At 43.1% G+C, this 21,624-nt stretch overlaps 1 protein-coding gene across 5 annotated transcripts in view; it reads left to right on the top strand.

The window, feature by feature from the left end:
* Positions 1–445: 445 nt before the first annotated feature.
* Positions 446–21,624, top strand: part of LOC120046614 (mitogen-activated protein kinase kinase kinase kinase 3-like) — a 64,531-nt gene continuing 43,352 nt past the window's right edge. For all 5 annotated transcript variants that reach the window (XM_038991994.1, XM_038991993.1, XM_038991992.1 and 2 more), the window contains exon 1: positions 446–663. In XM_038991994.1, the coding sequence (XP_038847922.1) occupies positions 568–663 (96 nt within the window). In that variant the 5' untranslated portion in view covers positions 446–567. The remainder of the gene's footprint in view (positions 664–21,624) is intronic.

Here is a 21,624-nt window from a genome sequence, read left to right as displayed (position 1 = left end):
TGGAAGGGCTTTTGAGAGTGATTTCGACAGGAGACCTATACGATGTCCACAAAACTGGCTAGATTTAAAAGCTTTAAAAAAAACATTTAATTAACCGAGCCCCCATGTTTGTGTATTCAAAGGTATTGTTCAACTGCATTATTAAGTCAATCACTACTACTATTACTCAATTGATCATAGGAAATTATATAAATTGGTTTGTGACAAGAGGGATAGGGTTAATAGTTGAAGGGGAGATGAGCAGGAGATCATTATTGTCCTCTGTAGGGGGGCCATATCATTTTCCGGCCATAGCCTATTTCATTCAGTCTTTATTGTCAGTCAGCCATCTGCCAGACTGCCACGGCACTGTAAAGCTGCTGGACACTTTCGCTCAGCCTGCTTTTTTTAATGGATAATGTGAGCTACATTTTTGCGCATGCCCATTGAGCATTGGAAGCCATGTTGAAGTTTCAGTGGCTGGCTGTGCTTTTCTGACGCTGTATGTTTTTAGGTTTGTTTTCTTCGATTTTTAGTATTGGTGACGTTCAACCATACCATTCGGAACCATAAATTGGAGTTCTAAAGATGAATTCCTGCGTCGACCTATCCAGGCGCAATCCGCAGGAGGATTTCGAGCTAATTCAGCGGATAGGAAGCGGGACATACGGAGATGTCTACAAGGTAACTGCAGCAATAGCAGCCAGTAGCTAACTTGCCTAGCTATTTTGATACATTGTTACAGTAAAAACAACACGCACGTTACATTCATTGTTACGACACAGAGTATTCAAACTTACCTAATGACACACTAGAAAGCATACTACGGGTTTGACACTAAAAACATGTCGCTCAAGTGCTGGTGAATAGCTTTGCTTGGAGCGGTGGAAGGTAACGTTACCTGGCCAGAATTCCATATCACAAGAGCGCCCAACAGATAATTCCTCTCTTGTTTTGATCAACATTATTACACAGCCCGTAGCCACACCTGGTCATTGGGGGGCTTTGTTACAATGTTGCGTGCCTGTTTGTTAGTGTCGTCTTTATATTGTGGTAGAATATCCCCGAAGGTTTCAGTCTGGTTCCACACAACAGACAAGGCCCAGCGCCTATAGGCTCAATCGGGCAACAAGGGAAAGCTATGAATATTCAAGTTTAATCAGATTTTAGCCCTAAAAACAGTAAATTGGATTCTATTTAATGAACACAATGATACGGTTTATGTTTTGGGACTTTGCAATACTGTTTATGGTGTCAGATTACTGTCTTTCATTTCGTTGATTAAACCATTCACTCCTACTTGTTATAAATGAACCACAATATTGTGGGAGGCAGTGACAACCATTACAGATTACATTTTCAAACACTGATTCATTATGCAGGTTCAGTCAAATAAACAACTGGAATATTTTGCTATTTGTCTACCTAGTATAATCTTCACTTCACCCAGAGTAGGCCCATGGACAATCTTGTTGACATGATGCAGGGATGGGAAACTCTAGTCCTCAGGGGCCTGATTGGTGTCACGCTTTTGCCCCTGCCCCAGCTAACACACCTGACTCCAATAATAAACTAATCATGTTCTTCAGTTTAGAATGCAATTAGTTTAATCAGCTGTGTTTGCTAGAGATGGAGAAAGTGTGACACTACTCTGGCCCCTGAGGACAGGAGTTGCCCATCCCTAGTGGTTTGTCAAAGTATTTTGAGTATTGGATGACAGTTCATTGGATTAAAAGGAATTTGAAGAAGGCCTACCATGTGGAGACGTCAAAGTATTTGTTTACGGTAACCACAGAGCATAGACTATGACCCTATCAAATGTAGCCAACAGACGAAGACATTTTAGCTTAATGGCATTTGCCGCGCTATGCTTTTAAGAATTGAGTTGTTATCCCCTTGATCATAGTGAATGCATGTGAAATGTGCATGGCACAGCTGGGCAGGCATGGTCTAGAATGCAGTAGTCCTGACTTCCTATGCGTGTGTGCGGCTGTGCGATCCATTGTTTAAGACTGATCCTGTAAAGGAAGAGGTAGAGGAGAAAGCCTGGTCAGACCCTCAGCTGGATGTGTTCACAATCAGACCTTGCAGAACCGTCTGCAGTGGCCATCCTGTTTGAACCAGGATTGTTTTCTTCTAGTTGTTTGCTCATTAGAACTGTTGGACATAAGCCCAAACTCAGTTCTGGCTATCTTCAGGCATGTTCCTTGTCTTTTTGTATCTATTGTACCAGTGCAATGTACAGTAACAGCCTAATATGTTTTACCTTGGATCCACAAGAAAACACAACACACTGAAACATGCCGAGCCAAGCATTTCTCCTCCCATAAGGTAATAAAGTTGCTCATACAGCCTCAGTGTGGTTCACCACTGTACTTGTTAAAATATAATAATTTGCGTAGTGTGCCGATTTAGACCAGTACTAGGTGTGGACAATGGGGAGAGAATCAGGAGATATGACGGGGTGGTGATATCTGCCTCCCGTCCCAATAAGAATGTGTTTGTTGTGGGCTACAGTGCGTCACTGTTGTTGTCTTGTCAGCTGTGTTGGTCAGATAGCCGTGCTTCTCTTTCAAAATGTCACCTCATTGTCAATTCCATTCGTTAAGATGTTATAAAACATGCATTAATGAGTGTTTAAACCCCCCCCCCCCCCCCATAACAGCATTCATATATTTGAATAACGAGGCGGTAATATCAGGCTGGACTGCTGTGTTCTACTGCCCTGGTTCCATGCTTACTGTTTCTGTTTAGGAGGTCAGAAGTTCAGTAAGGTTTTTGGGGGGGTTGGATTGGGAGCAGGGCATTATAAGGTTGGCAGTGTAGACCATTTAGTTTGTTCTAAGCAGGTTAATTAGCCTGTTGTATGTGACTGACAAGGTTAGAAGGTGAGACACACAGTAGGGGATTGTTTTCTTTGTGTTCCTCATGAGTTTAGCATTTCCTTCTTTTCGGAGCGTGTGCCTCTATTCACACACTGTTCTAACGTAGTGTCCACTTGTGAAGTGTGGGATAAGAAAGTTCACAGCCCAGTACAAGACTGGGAAGAGGGTGTTTTGGTTAGGCCATTCATCACGGAGTGAAGTGCTGTCAGAGTATTGAATGCTGTCCATGTGCTGACCACTGAGATGTCTGATTGGATGTGTGTTCATGCTTTGTCCTAAGTTGCCAGTGCACGGTCCATGCTTTAATATATCCTGTCTTCGCTTGACTCTCTGCTTATTGTTCTGGCCATCCAGTAGGTGATTCCATAGGTCTATCTGCTTGTTTTTAGGATCTAGGTATTAAGCCTAAACATGCATTAGGGAGGAGAGAAACTGGAAACATGTCTCTTGCGCGCACCCACAGACAGCTCACTCCCCACCTGCCGCACACACTGAGACCAAGCTAGCATCTGCATGTTCTTGTCTTGCTTGTCAGATAGCATTTGTCTCTAGCCCTTAAGTGTTCTCTGTGGGGTGTGTGTTGATGGGAGGACAGGTGGAGCACTTTACAGGCCCTTCTCACTCAGATCACCTGTTCCTTTTCAGGGTCTAGGGCAAGGAGGCCTATATATAGGTGTTTAAGATGTGGTGGTGCCAGGCCGGGGATGTGGCCTTTTAAGTGCAATTGTGATTCATTAAGTTTAAAAGTGCAATGGTTGGGTGCTTTCTATTTATTTCCATTCAGGTTATGTTTGTTTGGCTCATACACATTTGTGGTCCAATGACTGACTGTTGCGTGGTTGGTTCCTGTTTCTATGGCCTGGCTCAGTAGCAGGGAGGGGGATAGGGGGAGAGTTCAGTGACCCAGTTTTCCCAGGATAAGCCTGGATTTTAAGGCTGGCTGCCTGAACTGAGCGAGGGAGCCAAACTTGCAGCCTGGATTTGAACCCTGTCCGGAATGAGCTCACAGACGCTGGGCATCATGGTTCTCGGTCCAATGGTCCCCCACAATCACAAGAGATACAATAACTTAAACCGTCATACTTACTGAGACAGCTTATTGAAAGCTCACAGCCACAAATATGTACAGTGGGGCAAAAAAGTATTTAGTCAGCCACCAATTGTGCAAGTTCTCCCACTTAAAAATATGAGAGAGGCCTGTAATTTTCATATAGGTACACTTCAACTATGACAGACAAAATGAGAAAAAAAATTCTCCAGAAAATCACATTGTAGGATTTTTAATGAATTTATTTGCAAATTATGGTGGAAAATAAGTATTTGGTCACCTACAAACAAGCAAGATTTCTGGCTCTCACAGACCTGTAACTTCTTCTTTAAGAGGCTCCTCTGTCCTCCACTCGTTACCTGTATTAATGACACCTGTTTGAACTTGTTATCAGTATAAAAGACACCTGTCCACAACCTCAAACAGTCACACTCCAAACTCCACTATGGCCAAGACCAAAGAGCTGTCAAAGGACACCAGAAACAAAATTGTAGACCTGCACCAGGCTGGGAAGACTGAATCTGCAATAGGTAAGCAGCTTGGTTTGAAGAAATCAACTGCGGGAGCAATTATTAGGAAATGGAAGACATACAAGACCACTGATAATCTCCCTCGATCTGGTGCTCCACACAAGATTTCACCCCGTGGGGTCAAAATGATCACAAGAACGGTGCGCAAAAATCCCAGAACCACACAGGGGGACCTAGTGAATGACCTGCAGAGAGCTGGGACCAAAGTAACAAAGCCTACCATCAGTAACACACTACGCCGCCAGGGACTCAAATCCTGCAGTGCCAGACGTGTCCCCCTGCTTAAGCCAGTACATGTCCAGGCCCGTCTGAAGTTTGCTAGAGAGCATTTGGATGATCCAGAAGAAGATTGGGAGAATGTCATATGGTCAGATGAAACCAAAATAGAACTTTTTGGTAAAAACTCAACTCGTCGTGTTTGGAGGACAAAGAATGCTGAGTTGCATCCAAAGAACACCATACCTACTGTGAAGCATGGGGGTGGAAACATCAAGTTAGCCATCAAGTGGTTAAGTTAGCCTGTCAATGGGAAGGCTCACAGTCTACAAAGGCTTGTGTAACCTATAGGCCCTACATGTGTCTTGTGTTTTCAAGTGACTCATCTACCAGGGACAAGTGGTAGCAGGCCTCTGCTGGGCAGAAAGATTAGGCCTATGTTTGCCACATAGCTACGTCTTTGATTACAGACTAAATTTTGTGTTCTCACTCTGCCTTCAACAGAGGGGTGCTTGTCCCTCAGGCTTTAGGATGTAAACCTGGTGGGATGGGTGTGGATCAGGAAGTCTGAGCTGTAGCTTAAAGTCCCAGTGCAGTCAAAAACGTGATTGTACTGTTTTATATACACAGTTTATTAGGTACACCCATCTAGTACTGGGTCGGACCCCCTTTGGCCTCCAGAACAGCCTGATCTATTCAGGGCATTCTTCAAGGTGTCGGAAACGTTCCACAGGGATGTTGGTTCATGCTGACGCAATGGCATCACGCAGTTGCTGCAGATTGGACGACAGTACATGCTCTGAAACAACAGCCTGTTGTTGTGTCACAGCCCGTTCCATCTCATCCCATAGATGCTCTATAGGGTTGAGGTCTGGGGACTGTGCAGGTACCTCAAATAAACTGAACTCACTGTCATGTTCCAGGTGATGTTTTTCCACTCCTCAATTGTCCAGTGTTGGTGCCCCCTGGAGCCGCTTCTTCTTGTTTTTAGCTGATAGGAGTGGAACCCGGTCTGGTCGTCTGCTGCAATAGCCCATCTGTGACAAGGATCAACGAGTTGTGCGTTCCGAGATGATGTTCTGTATACCACTGTTGTACTACACTGTTATGTTGACCTGTTCGACCTCTATCAACGAGCTGTTTTCGCCTTTTTTGTTTGTCCCACCGTTCTCTGTAAACCCGAAACGTTGTCTTGTGTGAAAATCCCAGGAGGGCAGCCGTTTCTGGCATACTTGATCTGGCACCAACGATCATACCATACTCGGTCACTAAAGTCACTTGTTTTGCCCAACTTTCAATCGAACAGTTACTGACTGCCTCGATTCCTGTCTGCTTTGTATAGCAAGTAAAAGGCCACCTGACTCCCTGTCTGTAGGAGCGGTCCCTTATCATGAATGGTATGCTGTACCTAATAAACTGGCCGGTGAGTGTATATTTCTACACTGAGGTTGGAATAATACTGTGAAATTGCGAAAATTATGATATTGCCCTTTTAGTGTAAGAGCTGTTTTTGAAAAGACTGCATGCAATTTCAGCCTGTTTTGGTGGGATGGAGACATTACCAGGCGGTACATTAATTGATCGACCAATAATTGAGTCCCAAACCTCTCTGCCAATAACTAATGGGTTTCCTCTTCCCACTCAGACCACTCTCAGACGGTCCAAGCTAAATTCTTGCTTGAGAAATTGCTCTTTGCTAAGAAGCTATTTTTGTTGATTTAAAACAATCACAGTAAGGTTCTTAATTGTTAACAAGAAAATATTTAATTGTTACCCACAAATGCATATGGCCTTTTAAGGTGATATGCGCTCATAGCCCAGCTAATGAACCTGTGGGTTTAGACCACAGAAACCTTTGAGACCACCGGAGGTTGGTGGAATCTTTATTGGGGAGAAGGGGCTCGGAGTAATGATTGGAGTGGAATAAAGTGGAATGGTATCAAATACATCAAATGCATGGTTTCCAAGTGTTTGATACAATTCCATTTCCTCTGTTCCGGCCATTATTATGAGCCGTTCTCCCCTCAGCAGCCTTCTCTGTTTGAGACACAGGACACACACACACCTTTCACACCTAATTTACTCTTCTCTCTCCCCCTCTCGAATGAGTGTGCTGTGTTTGATGTCTTGCTGCACTTTCAGATTTGGCATTCATGTTCATGGGATCTATAGATTAAAGTCTAGGCTGGCAGTTAGCATGCCTGCCAACATTGGCCTCCACTATAGCCTCTGCAGTCCTCTGCCCTGCCAGCTAGGCCCATGTCTACTTTGTAGCCCTCACACAGCTCACTCTGCCTGGAGTGTCGGCCTGCCGCTTTCTTTCCCTCCCAAAAAGTGTCTCCTTTCCCGTATGATAAATGCCTAGTTTTCCATGAACCAAGTTCCCAGATTTCCATCTACCACGTCCCTTTTTTTCCACACTTTGTACTCCTTTTTTCCATACCATGATGTCCCTGAGCTCCACAGGCTTCATGAATATTGCAGCGCTGCAGTCCTGAAGCTGGTCCCCGATCACAGCTAGTCAGTTGTAACGCTCCCACCACAACGGCCACCTCCCTATATTTAGAATGGACCCACTGCCGGGAAAAGGCAAGTTGGCTTCTGCAGTCTACATCATTGTTCAGTGGATCTACAGTACATGCCTGTCGATCTCAGCATCGGTGATATGTGGAATAGTGTAGATCTAGCTGGCTGTCTGTGGAGCTTCTTCTATTGATCAGAACTTGTCTGTTGAAATAGTTATTTCTTTGTTTCTCTTTGCCTTGTCTTCTCCTCCCATGGGTGTATGGTGGGCTCTCTGTCTTTCCCTGTCTCGCTCTATTCCTCTCGATCTTTCTATCATTGCCTCTCTCAATGGTGACATCAGAACTAAAGCCTTTTTAGTCAGCCTGCCAACTATTCTGGGAAGCTGGAGTCTTATAGTGCAGTGTTTCGTATCTATGAATATGGCTTTGTTCGTTATGCTCAGTGAGCCCTCAGTGTTTGTCTGAATCTGAAGGCTGGTGAATCTAATAAGGCAGATGTTCCATGACTGGTTTCAGCTCAAAATAAGGGCCTTAATGAGAGGTTATATATAATGTCACATGGCTTCTGTGGATGTCAGTCTTCATACTTTCTCCCACACTGTTTTATCTGGTCCTAGTAGACAGACAGGCTGTTCTGGTGTATCCCATTCTGTCTGATCATTAGAATTTTTCTGTCTGCAGTTTGAAATAGGCTATTCTGTCAGGGAGGTCTGTGCAGACGGGGTGTTCATCCATATAATTAGAATTGGAGTTCTCTGTCCAGACTGGGTGTTTTATCGGTCTCTAATCGGTCTCTAGTACACAGGCTCCTGCACCTAGCTGTCAGATCCCATTTAGTCTCTGAGTCTCAGGTTCAATCAGATCAAGTCTTTCACAGACATCATGTTTATTATTCTCATCCTCTTCTATCCATGCTGTTACTGCAACGTCAAGGCTGCATTTTAATGTCCTGACTCCTGCATACAGGTGTCTTTCCAGAAGTGTGTCCCTCAGTGATAGAGGCTTCAGGGTTTCAGTCCAGGAACAGGTCGGTGAATGGTAAATGCTAGTGAGATGCAGCTTAACTTACTGTAAGGGTGACCAAGGAAAATAGAATGTTGGGTGACGGCCTTTTAACAAATGTACAAATCTCAAACAAAATGTAATCTCAGACCAGTAGGCTATATGATATACACTACCGTTCAAAAGTTTGGGGTCACTTAGGGCATGTCCTTGTTTTTGAAAGGACTTTTTTTTTTGTCCATTAAAATAACATCAAATGTATCAGAAATACAGTGTAGACATTGTTAATGTTGTAAATGACTATTATAGCTGGAAATGACTTATTTTTAATGGAATATCTACATAGACGTACAGAGGCCCATAATCAGCAACCATCACTCCTGTGTTCCAATGGCACGTTGCGTTAGCTAATCCCAGTTTATCATTTTAAAAGGCTAATTGATCATTAGAAAACCCTTTTGCAATTATGTTAGCACAGCTGAAAACTGTTATTCTGATTAAAGAAGCAATAAAACTGGCCTTCAGACTAATTGAGTATCTGGAGCATCAGCATTTGTGGGTTTGATTACAGGCTCAAAATGGCGAGAAACAAAGAACGTTCTTCTGAAACTCGTCAGTCTATTCTTGTTCTGAGAAATGAAGGCTATTCCATGCGAGAAATTGCCAAGAAAAGCAAGGTCTCGTACGACGCTGTGTACTACTCCCTTCACAGAACAGCGCTGGCTCTAACCAGAATTGAAAGAGGAGTGGGAGGCCCCGGTGCACAACTGAGCAAGAGGACAATTACATGAAAATGGCCTGTACTGAAGAGCTCAGTGACTTTCAACGTGGCACCGTCATAGGATGCCACTTTTCATACGAGTCAGTTCATCAAATTTCTGCCCTGCTAGAGCTTCCCCGGTCAACTGTAAGTGCTGTTAACTTCTTATGGCTAGGGGCAGTATTGAGTAGCTTGGATGAATAAGGTGCCCAGAGTAAACTGCCTGCTACTCAGGCCCAGAAGCTAAGATATGCATATTATTAGTAGATTTTGATAGAAAGCACTCTGAAGTTTCTAAAACTGTTTGAATAATGTCTGTGAGTATAACAGAACTCATATGGCAGGCGGCAACCTGAGAAAAAATCCAACCAGGAAGTGGGAAATCTGAGGTTTGTAGGTTTCCAAGTATTTTCTATCCAATATACAGTGTCTATGGGGTCATATTGCGCTTCCACTAGATGTCAACAGTCTTTAGAACCTTGTTTGTGGCTTCCACTGTGAAGGAGGAGAGAATAAGAGCTGATTGAGTAAGAGGTCTGGCAGAATGCCATGTGCTCAGTCAGGCGTGAGCCCGTGAGAGGTAGCTGCGTTCCTTTTCCTTTCTAAAGACAAAGGAATTCTCCGGTTGAAACAGTATTGAAGATTTATGTTAAAAACATCCTAAAGATTGATTCTATACATCGTTTGACATGTTTCTACGAATTGTAATGGAACTTTTTGACTTTGCCTGGCCTGCGCCTCGTGAATTTGGATTTGTGAACTAAACGTGCGAACAAAAAGGAGGTATTTGGACATAAATGATGGACTTTATCGAACAAAACAAATATTTATTGTGGAACTGGGATTCCCGGGAGTGCATTCTGATGAAGATCATCAACGGTAAGTGAATATTTATAATGCTATTTCTGACTTCTGTTGACTTCTGTTGACTCCATGGACACAGCGGTTGCATTAAGGAGAAGTTTATCTAAAGTCCCATGCATAACACTTGTATCTTTTATCAATGTTTATGAGTATTTCTGTAAATTGATGTGGCTCTCTGCAAAATCACCGAATTTTTTGGAAGCAGAACATTACTGAACATAACGCGCCAATGTAAACTGAGATTTTTTGATATAAATATGAACTTTATCGAACAAAACATACATGTATTGTGTAACATTAAGTCCTATGAGTGTCATCTGATGAAGATCATCAAAGGTTAGTGATTAATTTTTTATCTTTCTGCTTTTTGTGACTTCTCTCTTTGGCTGGAAAAATGGCTCTGTTTATCTGTGACTAGGTGCTGACCTAACATAACCGCATGGTATGCTTTCGTCGTAAAGCCTTTTTGAAATCGGACACTGAGCTGGGATTAACAACAAGTTTATCTTTAAAATGGTGTATAATACTTGTATGTTTGAGGTATTTTAATTATGAGATTTCTGTTTGAATTTGGCGCCCTGCACTTTCATTGGCTGTTGTCATATCGATCCCGTTAACGGGATTTCAGCCGTAAGAAGTTAAGCTCACAGAACGGAACCGCAGAGTGCTGAAGCGCGTAGCACGTAAAAGTCGTCTGTCTTTGGTTGTAACACTCACTACCGCGTTCCAAACTGCCTCTGGAAGCAACAATAACTGTTTGTTGGGAGCTTCATGAAATGGGTTTCCATGGCCAAGCAGCCACACACAAGCCTAAGATCACCATGCGCAATTCCAATCGTCGGCTGGAGTGGTGTAAAGCTTGATGCCATTGGACTCTGGAGCAGTGGAAACGTGTTCTCTGGAGTGATGAGTCATGCTTCACTCAGATCGACGAATCTGGGTTTGGCGGATGCCAGGAGAACACTACCTGCCCGACTGCATAGAACCAAATGTAAAGTTTGGTGGACAAGGAATTATGGTCTGGGTCTGTTTTTCATAGTTTGGGCTAGGCCCCTTAGTTCCAGTGAAGGGAAAGCTTAACGCTACAACATTAAATTACATTCTAGCCGATTCTGTGCTTCCATCTTTTGACAACAGTTTGGGGAAGGCCCTTTCCTGTTTCAGCATGACAATGCCCCCGTGCACAAAGCGAGATCCATACAGAAATGTTTTTTTGAGATCGGTGTGGAAAAACTTGACTGGCCTGCACAGAGCCCTGCCCTCAACCCCTTCAAACACCTTTGGGATGAATTGGAATGCCGACTGCGAGCCAGGCCTAATCGCCCAACATCAGTGCCCAACCTCACTAATGCTCTTGTGGCTGAAAGGAAGCAATGTTCCAACATCCTAGTGGAAAGCCTTCCCAGAAGAGTGGAGGCTGTTATAGCAAGGACCAACTCCATATTAATGCCCATGAGCAGGTGTCCACATACTTTTGGTAATGTTGTGTACCTGCCTGGTATAGCAAGGATAGTCTATTCCACAGGAGGTTGGTGGCACCTTAATTGGGGTGGATAGTCTCGTGGTAATGCCTGGAGTGCAGTCATTGGATTGGTATCAAATACATTAAACACATAGTTTGATTCCATTCGTGCCGTTCCAGCCATTATTATGAGCCGTCCTCCCCCAGCAGCCTCCACTGGTCTATACTGTAGTTATGGAAAAGGTGTACAATATACTTTGTTATAGGAAGGATAGGATACACCCCAACAGGCTCAAACCTGGTACCAGGGTTTAAAGTAAACAACCAGTGCTGATGAGGGTGACGGTGAAGCCTCACTCAAGTAAGGAGTTGAATCTGTAGCAAAAGAGGGGATGAGAGAGAACTGACTCTGCTGTCTGCAGTTTGTGCAGACTCTGTAAATGCCAGAGCTCTGTGGAGGAAATATTTTCCCACTCAACGTTCTGAGGCCGCATACTTTCTTAACTATTTGTAATATATTATTCCTCCCGCCACTCTATTTCTATCCCACTAATATCACTAATACTGTGCATATTATTTATTTTTTTAACAGCTCTTGCACATGTTATGCTCATGTGTTGACTTTATGGTTACAGACAATTTTTTTTTAAAGAATAGGAAGTAGGTCTGTAGTGAATAGCCTAAAGATTTGTTATTTGTAATTATAAATAGTGTGATATTTCTAGTAGTCCAGTCCCTGTGGTTCTGTTTGTTCCCCCTCTAATCTCTCGTCTGGGCCAGATCTGAGCCGTCGTGCTGTGAGCTCCACCTGGAGACACGAACATGCACGAGTTTGTGTGTGTGTGACAGCGTATGTGCATGTTTTTGGAACAGTTCTTGCCATAAAATAAGGAGGTCTATCCCATCTTGTTTTAAATATTCTAATTTACACGGGCAATATAGCCTACCACAAATAGGCTATGGATTTTCATGTAAAGCTATGTTTTACTTATGAGTTGTTCGATGTCATTTCAGCAAGCCATGACACCTACCATCACAGATTATTCTGAAATAATTTCTGTAGTTAGAAACATAAGAATTCCTGCGACCATTGTTTTGTTGACATTTTAATTGATCTGAGAAATTGATTGCACCCAAATTGACCTTTTTTTAATTTATAGTATTCACATAATATTCAATAAATATAGTAACCAACATCTGATTTGGACCAAACTTCTTCCTACCATTTGAGTAAGACATGAGGAATTCAATAAAATGGTCAATAGCCACCCATGTACCCCACACACCCCCCCCCCCACACACACACCCTATGCCAATCCCACCCCAACAACCAGTATAAAGTATCAGTTCTCTATGTCCAAGTATACTGAAGAAAAATATAAACGGAACATGTAAAGTGTTGGTCCCATGTTTCATGAGCTGAAATACATAAAGATCCCAGAAATATTCCATACTCACAAAAAGCTTATTTCTCTCAAATTTTGTGCACGAATTTGTTTGCATCCCTGTCAGTGAGCATTTCTTCTTTGCCAAGGTGATCTACCACACCTGTCAGGTGGATGGATTAAGAAGCTGATTAAACAGCCTGATCATTACACAAGTGCACCTTGTGCTGGGGACAATAAAAGGCCACTCTAAAATGGGCAGTTTTGTCACACAACACCACACCACAGATATGTCAAGTTTTGAGGGAGCTTGCAATTAGATGAATGTCCACCAGAGCTGTTGCCAGAGAATCAATGTTAAATTCTCTACAATAAGAGAAACGTCGTCGTAGAGAATTTAGCAGTACGTCCAACCGGCCTCAACCGCAGACCACGCCAGCCCAGGACCTCCACATCCAGCTTCTTCACCTGCGGGATGGTCTGAGATGAGCCACCAAGACAGCTGATGAATCTGAGTATTTCTGTGTGTAATAAAACCCTTTTGTGGGGAAAAACAAATTCTGATTGGCCGGGCCTGGCTCTCCAGTGGCTGGACCTATGCTTTCCCAGGCCCACCCAAGGCTGCGCCCCTGCCCATGTGAGATCCATAGATATTTTTTTGCAATTATTTAACCTTTATTTATTTAACCTTTTACTAGGCAAGTCAGTTAAGAACAAATTCTTATTACAATGACGGCCTACCAAAAGGCCTCCTACGGGGGCTGGGATAAAATATATATTTTATTATAAATATAGGACAAAACACACATCACGACGAGAGACAACACAACACTACATAGAGACCTAAGACAACAACATAGCAACACATGACAACACAGCATGGTAGCAACACAACAACATGGTAGCAACACATGGTACAAACATTATTGGGCACAGACAACAGCACAAAGGGCAAGAAGGTAGAGACAACAATACATCACGCAAAGCAGCCACAACTATCAGTAAGAGTGTCCATGATTGAGTCTTTGAATGAAGAGATTGAGGTTTGAGTGTTTGTTGCAGCTCGTTCCAGTCATTAGCTGCAGCAAACTGAAAAGACGAGCGACCCAGGGATGTGTGTGCTTTTGGGACCTTTAACAGAATGTGACTGGCAGAACGGGTGGAGGATGAGGGCTCCGGTAGATATCTCAGATAGGGGGAGGGAGGCCTAAGAGGGTTTTATAAATAAGCATCAACCAGTGGGTCTTGCGACGGGTTACAGAGATGACCAGTTTACAGAGGAGTATAGAGTGCAGTGATGTGTCCTATAAGGAGCATTGGGGGCAAATCTGATGGCCGAATGGTAAAGAACTTCTCGCCGTTCGAGAGCCCCCTTACCTGCCGATCTATAAATGATGTCTCCGTAATCTAGCATGGGTAGGATGGTCATCTGAATCAGGGTTATTTTGGCATCTGGGGTGAAAGAGGAGCGATTACGATAGAGGAAACCAAGTCTAGATTTAACTTTAGCCCACAGCTTTGATATGTGCTGAGAGAAGGACAGTGCACCGTCGAGCCATACTCCCAAGTACTTGTATGAGGTGACTACCTCAAGTTCTAACCCTCAGAGGTAGTAATCACACGTGTGGGGAGAGGGGCATTCTTCTTACCAAACCACATTACCTTTTTGTTTTGGAGGTGTTCAGAACAAGGTTAAGGGTAGAGAAAGCTTGTTGGACACGAAGAAAGCTTTGTTGTAGAGCATTTTACCCAAAATCCAGGGCCAGCTGAGTATAAGACTGTATCATCTGCATATAAATGGATGAGAGAGCTTCCTACAACCTGAGCTATGTTGTTAGTGTAAATTATGAAGAAGGTGGGGCCTAGGTTTGAGCCTTGGTGACAGGCAGTGGCTGAGACAGAAGATGTTCTGACTTTATACACTGCACTTTTTGGGTAAAGTAGTTAGCAAACCAGGCCAAAGGCCACTCAGACACCAATACTCCTTAGCCGGCCCACAAGAATGGAATGGTCTACCGTTTCAAAAGCTTTGGCCAAGTCAAAAATAGCAGCACAACATTGCTTAGAATAAAGGGCAATTGTGACATCATTGAGGACCTTTAAGGTTGCAGTGACACATCCATAACCTGAGTGGAAACCAGATTGCATACCAGAGTGAATACTATAGACATCAAGAAAGCCAGTCAGTTGATTATTGACAAGTTTTTCAAACACTTTTGATAAACAGGGAAAAATAGAAATAAGCCGATGACAATTAAGATCAGCTTGATCTCCCCCTTTTAAATAAAGAACTAACCGTGGCTGCGTTCCAAGCAATGGGAACCTCCCCAGAAAGGTTAAGAAGGTTGGAGATGGGCTTGGCGATGATGGGGGCAGCAACCTTAAAGAAGAAAGGGTCTGAACCATCTGACCCAGATGGTTTTTGGGGTCAAGTTTCAGGAGCTCCTTTAGCATCTCGGACTCAGTGACTGCCTGCAGGGAGAAACTTTGTTGCGGGGCAGGGAAAAAGAGGGAGAAACATCGGGGGTAGTCGCATTAGAAGGGGTGGGAGATGAGGAAATGTTGGACGGGCAAGGAGGCATGGCTGAGTCAAATAGGAATCCTGATTTAATGAAGTGATTAAAGAGCTCAGCCGTGTGCTTCTTGTCAGTAACAACCACATCATCAACATTAAGGGACATGGGCAGCTGTGAGGAGGAGGGTTTATTTTCCAGGTCTTTAACTGTTTTCCAGAACTTCTTGGGGTTAGACCCACAGAGAGAGAACTGCTCCTTAAAGTAATTAACTTTGGCCTTCCGGATAGCCTGAGTGAACTTATTTCTAATTTTCCTGAACGAGAGCCAGTCAGCTTGAGAATGCGGTGGAGTAACTCTGCAAGATCACGGTCGAAGCAGGGGCTGAACCTGTTTTTTAATTCTAATTTTCTTTATGGGGGTGTGTTTGTTAACAATACCACTGAAAATATAAAAAAGAAGGTCCAAGCGTCTTCGACAAGCTGATTCTTTATCATTTTACAGAGGCCAGTTCATGAAGGAAGGCTTGCTTGGAAAAGTTTTTTAGCAAGTGTCTAAGACAAATCAGGACAGGTCGTTTCACTGAGCAGCCATTACAAACACAGGCTGTGAAACAGTGATCACTAAAGTCATTACAGAAAACACCTGACTGATACCTATCAGGATTATTTGTGAGGATAACATCGAGGAGAGTAGCATTTTCTGGGTGTTTGGAGTCATACCTTGTGGGATTGGAGATAATCTGAGGAAGATTTAGGGAGTCCCATTGCTTTAGGACTTGGTCAGGTGGTTTAAGCATGTCCCCGTTTAGGTCACCTAGCAGGACAAATTCAGAATTAGTGTAAGGGGCCAGGAGAGAGTTTAGGGCAGGTAGGGTACAGCCCGGTGCTGATGGAGGACGATAGCACCCAGCAACAGTCAAGAAAGAGCTATTTGAAAGTTTAATGCTTAAACACAGCAAATCAAATTGTTTGGGGACACACTTGGTGGAGACAACCGAGCACTGAAGGTGATCCTTGGTAAAGACTGCCACTCCCCCACCTTTAGAAGATCTGTCTTGCCGAAAAAGGTTCTAATCAGAAAGGTTGACATCAGTATTCAAAACACTCTTCCTTAACCACGTCTCAGTAATGACCAACACATCTGGATTGGAGCTGTGAACCCACACTTTCAAGTGATCCATTTTAGATAATAAGCTTCTAGTGTTAACATGCAGAAAACCCAGGCTTTTACGAGAGCAGAAATCAGTGAAGCAGATATCAGAGCACGTGTGGTGGCATATTTCTGCTTTACCAAATGAGGAGAGTTCCAAACTTCACACACCAGTCAGTTATACTTAAACTACATCTTTAATAAGAGCTTTGCAATAGCAATTTGACTTTCAATGATGCGCCATTTCTAATGAACCATTGGAAGTAACTACAGAAAATTACAAAGATCTTTTATAGCCAAGATACACCCTTCTCAACCTACATGACGAACCACAGATCTTAGGAACTCTTCACAAAGGGACTTTATAATTGAGAAAGGATTATCCTTTAGCCAGATAACATTCGCTATAAATTATCGCTCAGTTTGGTCCATAAGACGAGGTTCTAATCTCGTTCCTGGTACTTAGCACAGAACCATTACCTATCCAATCTGGAATGCTCTTTAGGTTTTATCACCCAAAGACATTGTAAATCTCCTCTGTCAGTGCTATCTCATAGAGGCCCATCCTCAGTGGAACACACACACAATAGTTAACAGAATACACTATTCTGTCGAATAAAACAACCATGATAATGTAATACAAGCATTATAACAATCTTGCAATTTTCCACGACAAGTCAGAATTGGGCCAGCAACTGTAGATGGGCCAGGGTGTACATGCACATTTCCAGATATCATCAACCGTAATACAATCAAGGCACGGCATAGTACAGAGAAAGCTCATAGGACAGAGAGCTCTGCAGTGCTGATTTATGTCATCTGAATCTGCATCAGATGGCAACAAGGTCATATTGTACAGCAATTTCATCAGGTAACATGAATACAAAGCCGGCGAGAGGTGGTTAGAATAGGATGGGAGGCCAAAAGACTGTGTAACCAATAGTCAGAGTCCCGAGTGTGGGGAAAAAAGAACTCCTTTTCAGTTCTGCCCACAAATTTTCTATAGGATTGAGGTCAGGGCTTTGTGATGGACACTCCAATACCTTGACTTTGTTCTCCTTAAGCCATTTTGCCACAACTTTGGAAGTATGCTTGGGGAAATTGTCCATTTGGAAGACTCATTTGCGACCAAGCTTTAACTTTCTGACTGATGTCTTGAGATGTTGCGTCAATATATCCACATAATTTCCCTTCCTCATGAAGCCATCTATTTGGATGGTGTTCTTCGGCTTGCAAGCGCCCCCCTTTTTCCTCCAAACATAACTATGGTCATTATGGCCAAACTGTTCTATTTTTATTTCATCAGACCAGAGGACATTTCTCCAAAAAGTGTAGTCTTCGTCCCCATGTGCAGTTGCAAACCGTAGTCTGGCTTTTTTATGGCGGTTTTGGAGCAGTGGCTTCTTCCTTGCTGAGCGACCTTTCAGGTTATGTCGATATAGGACTCGTTATACTGTGGATATAGATACTTTTGTACCTGTTTCCTCCAGCATCTACACAAGATCCTTTGCTGTTGCTCTGGGATTTGATTTGCACTTTTTGCACAAAAGTACATTCATCTCTAGGAGACAGAACGCGTCTCCTTCCTGAGCTGTATGACGGCTGCGTGGTCCCATGGTGTTTATACTTGCGTACTATTGTTTGTACAGATGAACAGATGAACATACCTTCAGGCGTTTGGAAATTGCTCCCAAGGTTGTACCAGACTTGTGGAGGTCTACAATTGTTTTTCTGAGGTCTTAGCTGATTTCTTTTGATGCTCCCATGATGTCAAGCAAAGAGGCACTGAGTTTGAAGGTAGGCCTTGAAATGCATCCACCGGTGCACCTCCAATTGACTCAAATGTTGTCAATTAGCCCATTAGAAGCTTCTAAAGCCAAGCTTCTAAAGACATCATTTTCTGGAATTTTCCAAGCTGTTTAAAGGCACAGTCAACTTAGTGTGTGTAAACTTCTGACCCACTGGAGTTGTGATAGAGTGAAATAATCTGTCTGTAAACAATTGTTGGAAAAATTACTTGTGTCATGCACAAATGAGATGTCTTAACCGACTTGCCAAAACAATTCTTGTTAACAAACTATATTGTGGAGTGGTTGAAAAACGAGTTTTAATGACTCCAACCTAACTTCTTCTTGGGGCTAGTCATTGTAAGTTCAGAGTCACTCGCCCCAACAGTGTGTGTGTGCTGGAGGTGAGCGAAAGCTCGGGAGAGAGGGTTGAGTGTGGTGGAGGTACCTGTACCAGACAGGGGGAGACAACCAGGGCAGACGGTGAACAGATCTCCAGGTGGAATCCAAGCAGCAGTGCAGCAGGCAAAGGGAGTAGGTGTCACACCCACTTGGGAGAAGCTTTTATTTCTGGAGACAGATTTCTTGTAGAAAACGCCCGTCTCTGAACAGCAGGAAGGGGCTTCAAGGCCTCTGGGTTTGGGTGGGGTAGCCTGCCATTTGTTGGGCTCAAAGGCTTCGACACCTCTCGCTTCACACTTCAGTGCTAATTGAAGTTGTATCTCTTTGTCCTAGCAAGCTTGGTAGCTTCCAGTCCTTATAAAGTAAAATATATCATTGTAATTAGTGCCTAATGAATTTATTTCAATTGACTGATTTGCTTATGAACTGTAACTCAGTAAAATCATTAATTGTTGCATGTTGCTTTTTATATTTTTGTTCAATATAGTTGGGATAGGCATTTGACTTTTTTTGACCAGGTACTCATTTTATTCGAATGGTGAAAAAAAGCTATTTTTAGAACAAGAGTAGCACTGGAAAAAAGATATGTGGAGCATTTATCGATATGCCAACAGCGAACAACAATGCCTAATTTATTGTAACCATTACAGATAACGAATTCTAATTGCTAAATTGCCTCATATTGTCAGTAAAAAAAATAAGTGCCATTTAAGATTAATTAATTGAAACTAGTATCAATAGGTTAGTATATTGTGGAACTCAATCTTCAAAAGGGTAGTAACCTCAGCAGTGTGGTGCTTGTAGAAGCCTGTGGCTGTGCAATGGCATAGCCTTTTGTTAATTTAGCAGACACGACGTTCTTAGTTCCCAAGCCCTTATCACAGCCAAGACACCGATTTTCTAGTAAAAAACACAATGTAATTTAACAGCATAGTGTCGAAATGATTTGCGCCTGGAACAGTCAGTCTAAAAGTGGTATTTAATTTGAAACGGGGCTCAATTTGGCAAGTTGAAAGTTTCAAGGTTACAAATCTGTCTTTTCGATGTACAGATGTTTGATTGAGTTTATGTTCCTTGGAATGTAACTATTCTACATTGAACACTGCATGGCGATGAATTATGGCCAGGACATCTGTTTGGTGAGTAGACTTGGCTTAGTGATTCTGGAAAATACGCTCTTTGTCTTTATCAAACTAATGCTTTTGCATATTTTCAGCGTGGAACCTGTATGTTTAGGGAGGTAATAGCCTAGGCTAACCAATTCTAAATACCACTAGCAGTTCGCAAAGTACTGTAGGGTCGTCACTAATGTTAGTTACCTCAGCCACAAAGTCATAAACCCTGCCTGTGTAAAAAATGTTGCTTCTTAAAATCTGTTTTAAAACCCCTAACCACACTGTTAACCTTACATTATGACCAAAAAGCACATGTTTGTTTTCATGAATTTGTACTATATTGTAGCGACCCGCACAGACAGCGGTGTGTTATGTGGTAGGCTATTAGTGGGTTGTGTTGTACTTACCAGTGTTCGCGGGGTCCGACATGCCAATCAACCTGCTATCTGCCAATCACGGGAATGTTCTGATGCCGGGCATCCTGGTGTTTGGCGGAGTGGCGTGGAGGGGGGTTGGGCAGGAGGATGGAGCATTGGAAGTTAAGACCATGTTTAGCCATTGTTCTTTCTCTTACGTCTGGGCTTCACAAGAGAAGGTCACGGTTGGCTTGTGGGGTATCTTTCGTTTATTTGGCGTGGGCTACGGGCAAACAGTAGCCTGTGTAAAGTTGGGTTAATAAACCGTCAATTCGTAAACTCAACCCTCTGTCTGGAATATTGTTCCTTTATGATCTTGTCAGGTCATTACAATATAACCAAATTTGACTTTGTGGCTGTGGTAACTACGTTTTTATATAACTTGAAAAAGAAAAGTCGCACACTCTAGGAGCTCTCTGTCCCTGATGAAGACAGCTTGTCTGTTGAAACGATGGTTATTCAATTATTGCATCTGAGCTCCTAGAGTGTGTGGCTCTCCTTTTTCCCCCCCCAAGTGTTCTACTCCGCTAACTAGCACCTCGCCTAAACAGGTGTGCGTTTCTTTCGCCTCCGAACTATGTTTTTATAGGCATTTCATTCTGTAAGCGCACAAAAGCATGCTTTTCAACCGTTCGCTGCCTGCACCCGCCCGCCCGACTAGCATCACCACCCTGGACGGTTCCGACCTAGAATATGTGGACATCTATAAATACCTAGTTGTCTGGCTAGACTGTAAACTCTCCTTCCAGACTCATATTAAACATCTCCAATCCAAAATCAAATCTAGAATCGGCTTTCTATTTCGCAACAAAGCCTCCTTCACTCACGCCGCCAAACTTACCCTAGTAAAACTGACTATCCTACCGATCCTCGACTTTGGCGATGTCATCTACAAAATAGCTTCCAATACTCTACTCAGCAAACTAGATGCAGTTTATCATAGTGCCATCCGTTTTGTTACTAAAACACCTTATACCACCCACCACTGCGACCTGTATGCTCTAGTCGGCTGGCCCTCGCTACGTATTCGTCGCCAGACCCACTGGCTCCAGGTCATCTATAAGTCCATGCTAGGTAAAGCTCCGCCTTATCTCAGTTCACTGGTCACGATAACAACACCCACCCGTAGCACGCGCTCCAACAGGTATATCTCACTGATCATCCCCAAAGCCAACACCTCATTTGGCTGCCTTTCCTTCCAGTTCTCTGCTGCCTGTGACTGGAACGAATTGCAAAAATCGCTGAAGTTGGAGACTTTTATTTCCCTCACCAACTTTAAACATCTGCTATCTGAGCAGCTAACCGATCGCTGCAGCTGTACATTTACATCTGTAAATAGCCCTCCCAATTTACCTACCTCATCCCCATACTGTTTTTATTTATTTACTTTTCTGCTCTTTTGCACACCAGTATCTCTACTTGCACATGTTCATCTGATGATTTATCACTCCAGTGTTAATCTGCTCAATTGTAATTACTTCGCTCCTATGGCCTATTTATTGCCTACCTCATGCCTTTTGCACACAATGTATATAGACTATTTTTTCCCCTACTGTGTTATTGACTTGTTTATTGTTTACTCC

The sequence above is a fragment of the Salvelinus namaycush genome, chromosome 4 (genome assembly GCF_016432855.1).
Source record: "Salvelinus namaycush isolate Seneca chromosome 4, SaNama_1.0, whole genome shotgun sequence".
NCBI classification, from domain to species: domain Eukaryota; kingdom Metazoa; phylum Chordata; class Actinopteri; order Salmoniformes; family Salmonidae; genus Salvelinus; species Salvelinus namaycush.
This window is presented reverse-complemented; position numbering and strand designations above follow the sequence as displayed.